The sequence below is a fragment of the Anomaloglossus baeobatrachus genome, chromosome 6 (genome assembly GCF_048569485.1).
Source record: "Anomaloglossus baeobatrachus isolate aAnoBae1 chromosome 6, aAnoBae1.hap1, whole genome shotgun sequence".
In the NCBI taxonomy this organism is placed as follows: Eukaryota; Metazoa; Chordata; class Amphibia; order Anura; family Aromobatidae; genus Anomaloglossus; species Anomaloglossus baeobatrachus.
This window is the reverse complement of record NC_134358.1, coordinates 214,904,644-214,917,612: the sequence shown is the minus strand read 5'-3', so window position 1 is coordinate 214,917,612 and position 12,969 is coordinate 214,904,644. Positions and strand designations below refer to the sequence as shown.

The 12,969-nt window shown below is 40.8% G+C and overlaps 1 protein-coding gene across 1 annotated transcript in view; it reads left to right on the top strand.

Moving 5' to 3' along the window:
- CARMIL1 (capping protein regulator and myosin 1 linker 1) overlaps nucleotides 1-12,969 on the top strand; it is a 362,146-nt gene that overhangs the window by 204,121 nt on the left and 145,056 nt on the right. The window contains exons 19-22 of the mRNA XM_075316069.1: nucleotides 2,454-2,553; nucleotides 2,644-2,698; nucleotides 7,225-7,397; nucleotides 7,481-7,549. Of these exons, the coding sequence (XP_075172184.1) occupies nucleotides 2,454-2,553; nucleotides 2,644-2,698; nucleotides 7,225-7,397; nucleotides 7,481-7,549 (397 nt within the window). The remainder of the gene's footprint in view (nucleotides 1-2,453; nucleotides 2,554-2,643; nucleotides 2,699-7,224; nucleotides 7,398-7,480; nucleotides 7,550-12,969) is intronic.

Below are 12,969 nucleotides of genomic sequence, written 5' to 3'. Positions count from 1 at the left end.
TTTATATATAATGTGGCCAAATATGGGGAATGGGAAGGGGTTGTCCTAGCTGTGGACAACCCCTTTAAGCCTTTCGTTGAGGGACTATTTCTGCAAAGTATTTAGAAGGATGTTGGGATGAAAACATGTACACTGGGAAATGGGGATGAAAGCAGTGTGTCTGATATTAATGTTGTGGAAGCATGGATTACATTTTTGATCGCTATATTTGTTTATTACATAGAAAGGAAAAAAAAATAATCCGTAATACTAATGTCATAAATCACTTAGAGTATTCCCTTCTTAGTAAGTGATTGCATATCACTAGGATATAACATCCTCAATTGATACTGGAGGTCCTAAAGCTGGAACCTCACTGATCCTGAGCATGAAGTGGCCACAGCATTACTTTAGTGCTGAGACCTTGGTGCAGTTTTTTCTGCACAGTAGCGCTCTTGACCATATTTACTGTGCAGGGAAATACAGTGAACCCCTTTCACATGAATAAAACTATGCATTAATGGGTGACCACGAATGCCTCTGTGCAGAGGAAAGGATATTAATGGAGACAGTGATGTGACCCCTTCATTCTTAGGATGGGTGGGGTTTCTCAGAGGTAGGACCACAAGTGATAATTACAGCACCACTCCAAAGTTTGTTTTTTAGCGCACTGCTGGAGTGGTGATTTAAAATGAAGCCTCCTGTCTTAGATTAGCCTTCTGGGGCTTCATCTTTTTGCACTGCAGCTTCAGTTGATCTCAGGGATTTGTGACCTGTTGGAAACTGCAGTATTTCAAAGAGGTCTCTGAAGGTTTTAGCTCAATACATCTCTGAGAGCCTCGTTCTGGCTCTATAAACTTGCATTGAGACCTTGTGACATAACTCCTGACTTCCGGCCAGTCAAAAACTAGTCACAAGATGGTGCCGCGGGACTGGGATGGCATCGGTAAAAGGTGAAGATGCCGGTAGAGTACATGAGAGGGGCAAGGGACTTAGATTTAATGCGCCACTCCAACTCTGGAAAAAAAACAAACAAAAAAAAAAAACACTGGCGTGGTGCGTTAAATGATGTCCTCTCCTAACCATTTGCCTTTTATTTACGATTGGAATAAATTGACTTATGATGTTTTAGTCAATTATCTTTCTATACAAAAAAAATACAATCATTGCAAACACAAAAATGCACCAACTTGTTCTCGTACTTCTGACAGTTTTGGGTTTTTTTTGTTTTGTTTTTTCTCCTTTAAACATATGCCATCACTTAGAGCCCATTTAGATATCAGTTTTTGTTTTGTTTGTTTTATAGAATGTGTATGTCTGGTTTTTTTTTTCACATATAGAACTTGTACCAATTATTCTATGGACTGTTCACATGTCCATGTATTTTTGCAGATCAAGTGGTCTGCACCAAAATTTGGAGACCTATCCAGTTTTGATCATCCCTGATCAAACTCCCCAATGCAGGACTGTTGGTGAACAAAATTGTAGAGCATGCGGATACCATCTCTGTAGTCCGATTTATCAGGTTTGAGAAGACATCTCTTATGCCAAAAAGAAACCAATGAAACACTGACCAGTAATAAAATGTGATCCAAAACAGTGATGGAAATCGTCTAATTTTTGCTTAGGGGCAGAGCTGGGCGAACCCGATCTGTAAAGTTCGGGATGTGTACCAGATACCTATTGTCCGTGCACTGACCCCAAACACTGAGTTCTCAGGGAACTCCATGTAACTGATTAGAATTCATCCACCTGGATAATGTAAAAAATTAAATAGAGGAAAAAGAAAATAGGGAATAAAGCAGGAGCTTTCAAGCAATCAGACACTGTCACACAGGGTGGGGGCGTGGTCTGACTGCAAACAATCACTGATGCCGGGACTGCAGTGGGTGGGGGAAGCAGTGAATATGTATGAGGGTTAATGAGCGGCCCAGGAAGTAGTGTTACAGCCTCGCGGGACACCCTATAAGTATAACTGTCCTGCTCTAATCCCCCTAGCACTTTCTACCACCATTTTAAAGTCCAGGTCCCCATAGACTTATATGGGGATCAGCATCCGGACAACTGTTTGGGTTCAAGTCCGGTCCCGAACCAGGTTTTTTTTTTTGTTTGTTTGTTTGTTTTTTTTTAAAAAGGAACCAATTGGACCCGCTGAACCTGAATATCTGCTGGTTCACTCATCTATACTTATCAGGAAGGTCCCTGTCATCTGACTGAGGCCGTACTCTTATGGTATTGTCATTTTCATTGACTGCTGTTTTGGTATCGTCTCCCAATAATTGTAAAAGCTAGCCCCCTCTACTCTCAGAAATATCAGCTAATCTTTATATATGTATTCCCTTATTTCATATATTAAAAGTGATTTTGTCATTAAAAAGACTATTATTGTTCTTACAAGGGAAAATCCATTCTCACTGAAAATCAGCTTTTTGATGTAGAAGATAATTTTCATCCGGTGTTTTATGTCTTCCTAGGCTTGGAGTCTGACCTCTCTACTCTTGTAGTCTGGCTCAGTAAGAACAGATCAATAAGACACCTGGCATTGGGGAAGAATTTTAACAACATGAAATCCAAGTAAGTTTTTCCATTTTCTCCTTTCCTGCGTACTTTAACACCACATAATTATTTGAGAAAAATGCAGTGTTTCTTTATTTGCCTCTGTAGAAATCTAACTCCTGTCCTGGATAACCTGGTTCATATGATACAAGATGAAGAATCGGTAAGTAATGTCTCTAAACTGACCCTAAAGGCCCATAGACCTCAATTGTGCTATTGACTCATCAGTTATCAAACTGTACTGCTCCTACCCAGGGCCCAATAAAGCCTCCGCCAGCAATTACTACGCCCAGCCTCCTCCCTCATCAATGACTGTTCTTACAGAATAAGAACTAGTACAGGCATTGATTAATACTATTGCAACCAGGAATACATAAGGCTATATTTAAACTGGGGTTCCCCCCCCTCCCCCCACATCCAAATATTGCTCTGTTAGCAGTAAAAATGGTGCAGAACACCTGTTTTGCAGCATTTTTGTATCATTTTTTGAGTGTGGATTGCTTGTGTGTTTTGTCTACATTACATGATAGTTAGTTTTATTTACAAAAAAAAATGTGAATTTTTGCAGGGGTTTTTTTGTTGTAATTTTTCATTTCTTTTTGTGGGCGAACGTGGAGCAAGAATTACTGAGGTTGCAGATTTTTCAATTTTAATCAGGGGAAAAAACAAGGGTACACGTAAGATTTCTGAAATCGTCTAACGTATTGAAGGTACTATAAAAGGCAGCTTTTAATTTGCTTAAATAATGCTGTGTGTGAACATAGCCTATACTGCAGCCCTGAAATCTGAAACCACATTCTAGCAAACCCATTTTTAATGTTGAATAGCTTTTGATACAATGGCTGTCGGAGTTCCCTTTTTTCACCCCACTGTTTGTGGGACAAATTTCTCCCTCCCATCCTCTGGGTCACGCTAGTCATCTTTTTGAGCTCTTTTGGTTGGTTACCTTCTCACCCTCGTTAATCTCACCCCCTGTTGTGTGTCAGCCCTCCTAAACATTTTTTTTTCTAATTTACATGAATATTAGGCTAGATTAGGGCCTCTGCCAAGTTTTATATCGGCCAGTTCACCATTATTGCTGAGTATTGTGTCCGAGTTGCAAGCTATTATATCTTGCAATTGATGGGCGAGCAGTACAGAGCTCAGTGATCAAAATGATGAGTGATCAGTACAATGCTCGAGTGCTGGTTACTCAAGTCGTGGTGACCAGATCTTCGGATGGACTCAACTTGAGTAATGAGGAGGAAGTCAATGATTGGGCAGTTCGGGTCTCCACCACATACAGCCCGCCATAAACAGAGCATTTCCGGGGGAGCGATGGCATTTTTTTTAAATTTTTATTTTTTTATTTATTTATTTTTTTTAACTCTGAGTGAGAGCCAGTCAGAGACTGCAAGTGGCTTTCCCTGGGGTGTCGGCTCGCATCGTTCACTTAAGGGATCCTGTGCCGAGTACCAGCGATACTCTGCTGAGCACTGCGAGTACCTGAGCACCCCAATGCTCCAAGTACCGAGCATGCTCGCCCATCAGTAGTAATTATCTGAACTATTGCTGTTTTACATCTGGCGTCTTATTAAATTGGCCTGTTTCTTTTACTTTATTTGGATGGATATACTGCTGACCAATGATGATGGCTTTAGTTTAGTATAAAATATACAATCTGTGATAGCCAAGTCAATTATTGCTGTTTTGTGCACTTTCTGATCTTTACTCTGGGCAGTGATTGGAAATCTACAAACCCTCACTCTGGTGATTATCGCCCCCATATATATATATATTTTTTTTTTGTTTGAAACCTCTAATAAGCGTTTAGAAAAGTAATTGTTAAGGGAAGGGGAGGAGTGTTAGCTGTGACATCACATATCCTGTAATCCTGCCTCTGCTAATAAGGAGCCTGCTGAAAACTTTCTGAAAGGATAGGTATGAGGAGTCTAGCATTTGTATAAAAGTGACATGTGTTAACAGAAAATGTGATAAAAAATAAGTCCTTTTCTGATAACGTCCCTGGAACTGATTGAACAAACTGGCTTATTTCACATCAGACCTTGCACCTGTCCCCTTATGTTCCTGTTTTGCCTGATACCTCTGAAGCCTGATTGATAAGTAGTACTCATAGTAAACCTACTGTCAATAGAAAAAAGTGCATTATAAATGTGTTACAGAATACCAGAGGTGGGTGCAAGTTACTTAAAAGGTTTGTATCCTATATAATTGATGCTTCAGTAGCCGAGCACATGTTATTTGTATGCGTTACATACTCTCAGGCATGGAGAAGTTTAGAAGTAGGATATTGTTTGTATGGATCCGATCTAGGCATGGACCACATGTATGAGCTGTATTATGCATTATTGAAATTCTTTAGCTAGAAATCTTATAACCCCCTACGGCACAATCCTAGGTATTTTATTACATCCTATATCGCATTGCATTGCGATACATTGAGTAGTGCATGCCGGTCAGCCGCTATCATCTACAGTAGTATCTGAATGCCAGCCGCAGGACATTGTAGCATTCAGGGCACGTACTGCTTTGAGGACATCAGAAGAGTGGTTTGAAGCACAAGTACGAGCTCGTATAGCTCCTTCTAAGAAAAAGGGGGTAGATTTGAAGTCCTCCATTTATTGGCTGAGGTGGAATATCTGCTTTCCTCCATCATCTCGCTTACAGCAGAGTAAGGCAATCACCCATCTGACATCACAGCGTCTCTGCAATGCAGGTTAATAGAGGTTCAAACATTTCACCCTCTGAAGGAGATGATGTCAGATTTACTCCTACAACAATAGTCTCCCTGTTCTCATTTCTTCCACAGATTTGTTTTTCTTGGAGTCATGTCCTGCTCCTTTAAGCAGGCTTCTAAAGTAATAGCAATATGCAAGATAAACCTGCTGGAGAGATTAAACATGCCGGAACGTTTCAGTTAAGAAACCTGCTTTTCCCCCACAGAGCGCGGCTCGTTTTTATAGCTTCCCCTGATTTTTTTTTTTTTATTTTCAAAGCCCCGTCTTTCATCAAGTAATATTCTTTTCATTTCCAGTCCTAATGGGTAACTTCGTCGTTTCTTTTCATCACAGAGGAGAACGCCTCTGGCTCACTCTGCATTTGAGCCGGATTTTCTTTTTCTTTCAATTTTGGGGGTCACAAGCAACTTTAAAGCATTTTAACGCTTGGCTGTGTGTTGTCTATTCTTTCTTTCTCTGACCCCTCGTGATGTGAAGTGTTATAAATTGTATGGCACCACGTTCTATAAATATTCTCTCAGCAGGGTGTTCCGTAGTGTGTTTTGTGTGATCAAATGTTGTCACTGGAAAATACCATAGTGAATGTGCGAAGACGACTAAAGGCTAATAACAGTCATCCAAATCTAAAGCCTTTTCATGGCCAAGAGAAGATTTTTTTTACTCCTGTGGTTTTTAGCTCAATAAAATATAAATATATCTGCTCTCCAGAGTTTGTATTCAGGAAACTAGATATACTGGGTGACCGGTAATGAAAATATCGCCCACATTGGTTGACTCACATGAACAAACCTAACTTGGATACGGCCAGAAATATGTTTGACCACGAAAAGTACTTAATCTAATACACTAATGATAGCTGTCTACTGATCTCCAGTTTGCTGTCAATGATTCTTCCTGGCCCAACACCCTATAGAAATGTATGCTCGGCCATGTGTGCATGTGTTCTCACAGAGGAAAGTGTAGTTGGTACATCCCATGCACAGATGGTTGGCTGGTCCTACCGAGGTGGCCTAACTCCCCATACAAATACATACGCAGCCATGTGCGCATGCGTTCTCACTGAGGAAAAGTGTAGTTGGTACACCCCATGCACAGATGGTTGGCTGATCCTACAGAGTTGGTGAAATTCCCCATATACATGCATGCTCAGCCATATGTGCATGCATTCTCACTGAGGAAAGTGTAGGTGGTACACCCCATGCACAGATGGTTGGTTGGTTGGTCCCACTGAGGTGGCCCAACTCCCCATATATATGCATGTTCAGCCATGTGTGCAAGTTTGTTCACTGGCGAAAGTGTAATTGGTACACCACATGCAAAGATGGTTGGCTGGTCCTACTGAGGTGGCCCAACACCACATAGACATGCATGCTTGGCCATGTGTGCATGCGTTTTTACTCGGAAAAGCTTAGATGGTGTACCCCATGCACGAATGGTTGGCTGGCCCCACTGAGGTGGTCCAATTGGCCATGTGTGCATGCGTTTTCACTGGGGAAAGTATAGTTAGTAAAATCAATTATTTTATTTTATTTTTTTTTTACATGTCCACCTGAATTACTCTATTCACGTACATTGGCCCACTCATGGTCCATTTATCACACACCTGAATTTAGAATTTTTGACCTCCTCTGTTTTAATTTAGGAAAACATTTTTTTTTTACGGTTTTCAATCTTTTACACGCAGCTTGAATTATATCATTTGCCAATTGTTTAAATAAATTTCCTAGCAAATCTGATTTTTTTTTTTTTTTTTTTTTTTTTTTTGCTGTCTAACGTTTATCATATGAAGTGAAGTGTTGAGCGCATGAAGTAAGATATGCTAAGCTTCACCATGGAATTATTCCTGTGTCTCCTCTTCCAGAGTTATTATCCACACTACGTCCTCTGGGAATTTTTCACTGTTGAAATGTAAGTGTAATGCATAATTGATGAAGACTTCTTTTCTCTGCAGCCCTTACAGTCATTGTCTCTAGCAGACTCTAAGCTAAAGACAGATGTGACAATCATTATAAATGCCCTTGGTAGCAATACATCATTGACCAAAGTTGATATCAGTGGCAACGCCATGGGAGATATGGGGGCCAAGATGTTGGCCAAAGCATTGCAAATCAACACCAAGCTAAGGTGAGCGAGATGTACGTAAGAAGTGATTACTAATCCATACCCTACAGCTCCGATATTGATGAATGTGTTTTTGGTTGTGGTAGGACTGTGATCTGGGACAAGAATAACATCACAGCTCAAGGATTCCAGGATATATCTGTAGCCCTTGAAAAGTAAGTATAATGGTGTTATATTAACACCTTAACTACATCCCCTGTGTCATGTATTCACTAGTCATTCCTAGTGATCAGTCTTTAGTTCAGATATGATGATCATTGACGATTCCCAATTTAGCACAATAACTCTCTACCATCAATGTGGTTACATTATGACCACTCCCAACTAAAGGCATTTGTCATGCTCCAGTTACCAAATAACCTGTTAATTGTCCAATGGATATGTGGAAAGGGATTAAAGGGGAACAAGCTTTAAGTACTGTCAGTCCTCATTGTTTATTCTCCACCGTCCACTCACTGGCAAGTTATCGTTTTATTTCTAGATTTCCTTCTACAGTAGTGGTCCCCAACCTTTATTATATTGAGCACTACATGCAGCTCTGACAGCCACATTTATTTGTAGAATTCTATACCACATCATTGTAAGAGGATTGCAATGCAACAAGTCACTGTGATATGCAAGTTACAAAAAAACACTACCACTTGCATGTGCCAGCAACTTGCAAGCATTTCCCTTTATCATTATGCTTCAATGCAGCAGTGCCATATAGTGATTTTAGGTCGTGACGCATGTCATGCAGCCAAAGACGCTGTGCAGCCGTGGGCCTCTCAGAGGAGCATATTCCACTCTGATATGCATTGAACAAAAATATAAATAAGACTTTCTACATACACAAAAGACCTTTTTCCTCTCATATATTGTTCACTAATTTGTCTAAATCTGTGCTAGTGAGGACTTCTCCTTTGCCGAGATAATGCATCCACCTCACAGGTGTGGCATATCAAGATGCTGATTGGCCAGCATGATTATTGCACAGGTGTGCCTTAGGGCGGCTTTGCACGTTGCGACATCGCACGTGCGATGTCGATGGGGTCAAATCGAAAGTGATGCACATCCGGCGTCGAGGTCGATATCGCAACGTGTAAAACCTTTTTGATATGATGAACGACCGCAAAAGCGTCGTTATTGTATCATCGCTGCAGCCTCCGACATTTCCATAATGCCGCTGCAGCGACAGGTGCGATGTTGTTCCTCGCTCCTGCGGCAGCACACATCGCTGTGTGTGAAGCCGCAGGAGCGAGGATCATCACCTACCTGCCTCCTGGCTGCAATGAGAAGGACGGAGGTGGGCGGGATGTTTACATCTTGCTCATCTCCGCCTCTCCGCTTCAATTGGCTGCCTGCCGTGTGACTTCGCTGTGACGCCACACGACCCGCCCTCTTAGGAAGGAGGCGGGTCGCCGGCCAGAGGGACGTCGCACGGCAGGTATGTGCGTGTGAAGCTGCCGTAGCGATAATAATCGCTACGGCAGCTTTCACTAGATATCGCACGTGCGACGGGGGCGGGACTATCGCTGCAGCATCGGTAACACATTGTTACCGATGTCGCAGCGTGCAAAGCCCGCCTTACACTGGCCACAATAAAAGGACACTCTAAAACAAAAGTGTTGTATTAATTTTTGTTCAGTCTAATATATTATATAGATCAATACATATAACCTCGTATCACCAATAAGGTGCTCAGGAGAAATTAATAAACAATGAGTAGAAAAAGTACTTTGGCACTCAAATGTCCTAGTAAGAAAACAAACAGAGAAGGGAAGAAATGGGGATTGGTTAACGTGCCGTCTGGTAGGATTCCCTAAGACACTAATCTTTACACCATGGCATAAGACCTCCTCATTTCCTGGAACTGATTTCTCCCTTCAGCTGTCACATGCTGCTTTACTAATAGGATTCTTGTTACCCAAATTCCCTGTGCATAACGGATTTATAATAAGACATTTTCCATTACTATTGCTATGTGATGATTACCTATCCAGACATCTTCAGTACCAGCACCCATTGAACATTAAGGCATTAGAATCCCTGGCTCCTCCCCGTTGGATTAAACCTATACCTTCACTGACCTATTGCAGGCTCGACTGATACTCTTTGGTGAACCAATCCCCATTTCTTACATTCTCTGTTGGTCCGTCTGATAGTCCGACTTTGATAAAGGCCAGGGGCCGAAACATCAGACTTGTCTTTCAGACTTTGTCATAATTATCACACAGAATAAAAACAAAAATTGAACACAATTTTTTTTCTCATTGGTTTTCTTACTGGGACATTTATGAGTGCCGGAGTACTTTTTCTACTTATAATACATTATATAGGCTGTAATGCACGAACTGACTGCAGATTTCCTGATATGAACGATAATCTAGAACTATGAGGCTGTTAGTTCGGGTCAGGTTCCCCATTGTTGGTTCTTAAATTGCAGTCCATGTATGAAGCACAAAATACATTCATGTGAAATCCAGAATTTTTTTTTCTAGATAACACCACACTTTAATTCATGGCTGAGAATCATGTGCTGCCTATACACAGCCCAGGTGCCATTCGTGTTTGTGGTTCCTCCTTCATCACAATGTTTTACAAACATGGGTGCCGTGGGTGATAGCTGCAAGCCAATTGATTTGTAAGCAGTGTATTGGGGATCCTTGTTATATAGCACTGACATATTCTGCACTTATATCCAGAAATTGCCATCAGTCACATCGGACCCTGTCTCTAGAAATTTTAATCTTCTTCTTTGTTTTTATAAATCATCATCTCCAGTAAACACAACAGCTTAGCCCAATTTTGATTAAGAAGCCAGTTAACCTGATAGTATATTTTTAGTGTGAAAATAACGGAGAAACCCACACTAATATGGGAAGAACATACAAACTCCATGTATATGTTCAATTTTAACTCTAGACCGTGCAGCAGAACGACCGCGCTACCCACTTGGCCACCACTCTGCCTTTTTACCTAAAGAACTGAGAATGTCTTGCTTCTATATTGGCACAGAACGAAAAACTGGTTGCCGTAGTATTTCCACACAAACCATTAATAATCATTATATTATAAAAAAAAAAATAACTTGGAAACTGTTAAAGGTGTTTTATCACAATAGAAAAAAAAGAGAGAAAATGTTGTGAATACACTCCCACGTTTCTTTAATTTACAAATCACATTTGTTTTGCCTGTGGAGGTAATTACTGTACAATAGAAATGGCTTCTGCAATCTGTGCTACACTGCTTCTGAGCATGTGCAGTAGGAAGCCCAGCTGTTGTTGAAGATATCTCTAGGTCACATCAGCGGGGTTCCCTACTGCACATGCTCACAGACACTTGTCTTAACAGTCTTGGACCGGTTGCTCTCGGTGCAATAGGAAGACGGTCATTTTAATTGTATGGTGATTGCATTTATTCTGTCTATGAAGGTAATTTGCTAATTGAAAGCATTTAAGAATCTATTCATAATTTTTCTTTTTTCCTATTCCCAGAGTATTCCTTTAATTGTGATTTTCTACATACTGATTTCACGTTTAATGAAAATCATAACCAGCCGATCTCCTCCTGCCAGTTCTTCTGACAAGAGTGAAAATTCTTTCCCAATTTACTTAGGCTTTAGCTAATTTGAGTGTTGTACTTACATTGAGAGAGTACATGTGATGTAGCTGCACAAAAACCTTATTACCAAGCTTCTCTGATTAATGAGATCGGATTCATTGTTCTCCACAGTCCCATTTAAATGCAATTAATTCAATTGTCTTCAAGGTTATTGGGATCTGTTTGCAGAATCTCCACTTCCAATATTTCACATAAACTGCAATGAATCCTGAGTTCTTCTGATCATAAATTAAAGGGAAGCTGACAGCTAATATATTGCTGCACACACCACAGGTGGCAGATATCAGGCACCGGCTCTGTCATTTAACCCAAGTACAAGTGCATCTCAATAAATTAGGATACCATCAAAAAGTTAATTTATTTCAGTAATTCAATATAAAAAGGGAAACTCATATCTTTATATGGTCATTACCAACAGAGTGATCTATCTCAAGTATTTAGTTTTGTTAATGTTGATGATTATGGCTTACAGCCAATGAAAACCCAAAAGTCATTATCTCAGAAAAGTAAAATATAACATAAGACCAACTGAAAAAATGATTTTACACTCAGAAATGTTGGCGCCTACTGAAAAGTCTGTACAATAAATGCACTCAGTACTTGGTTGGGGCTCCCTTTGCATGAATTACTGCATCAATGCGGCGTGGCATGGTGGTGATCAGCCTGTGGAACTGCTGAGGTGTTATGGAAGCCTAGTTTGCTGTCTAGTGTCTCTCATCTTCCGCTTGATAATACCCAATAGATTCTCTATGGGGTTTAGGTCAGGCGGGTTTACTGGCCAATCGCGCACAGTGATACTGTGGTTATGAAACCAGGTATTGGTACTTTTGGCAGTGTGGACAGGTGCGTAGTCCTGCTGGAAAATGAAATTTCCATCTCCAAAAAGCTTGTCGCCAGAGGGAAGAATGAAGTGCTTTAAAATTTGCTGGTAGACATCTGCGCTGACTTTGGTCTTGATAAAACACAGTGGACCTACACCAGCCGATGACATGGCTCCCCAAACCATCACTGATTGTGGAAACTTCACACTAGACCTCAAGTTGCTTGGATTGTGGCCTCTCCACACTTTCTCCAGACTCTGGGACCCAGATTTCCAAATGAAATGCAAAATTTACTTTCATCTGAAAATAACTCCTTGGACCACTGAGCAACAGTCCAGTTCTTTTTCTCCTTGGTCCAGTTAAGACACTTCGGTCGTTGTATATTGGTAATAATTGTCTTGACACAAGGAATGTGACAGTTGTAGCCCATGTCCTGATACGTCTAGATGTGGTGGCTCTTGAAGCACTGACTCCAGCAGCAGTCCACACTTTTTCCTTCCACTCAACTTTCCATTAATATGCTTGGATACAGCACTCTGAACAGCCAGCTTCTTTAGCAATGACCTTTTGTGGCTTATCCTACTCATGGAGTGTGTCAATGACTGCCTTCTGGACATCTGTCAAGTCAGCAGTCTTCCCCATGGTTGTGTAGCCTACTGAACCAGTTTAACGGACCATTTTAAACACTTAGGAAGCCTTTGCAGGGTTTTGTGGTAATTATTTTAATTTTCTGAGATAATGACTTTAGGACTCAAATTGGCTGTAAGCCATAATCCTCAATATTAACAGAAACACTTTAAATAGCTCATTCTGTATGTAATGACTCTATATAATATATGCTTTTCCCTTTTTGTATTGAATTACTGAAAGAAATTAGCTTTGATATTCTAATTAATTGAGATCTACTTGTATGTTTTACTCAGATATGCTGCAGTATTTTGCAGGAAAACATTCACTTAAATATGTGCCTAATCCTAGAGGCCGGTCCTCAGTGGCTTCTTCTCACCACGCTCCCTTGGAGTCAGGGGCAGTCATACCATTCTTGCAATGTGTGCAGCCTCAGAGGGGTCCATGAGGTGAGGGGGCGACTTCTACCTCCAAAGCAAGTGAAATATTGTATTATGTTGAGTTATTTGACTTCAAAGATCCCA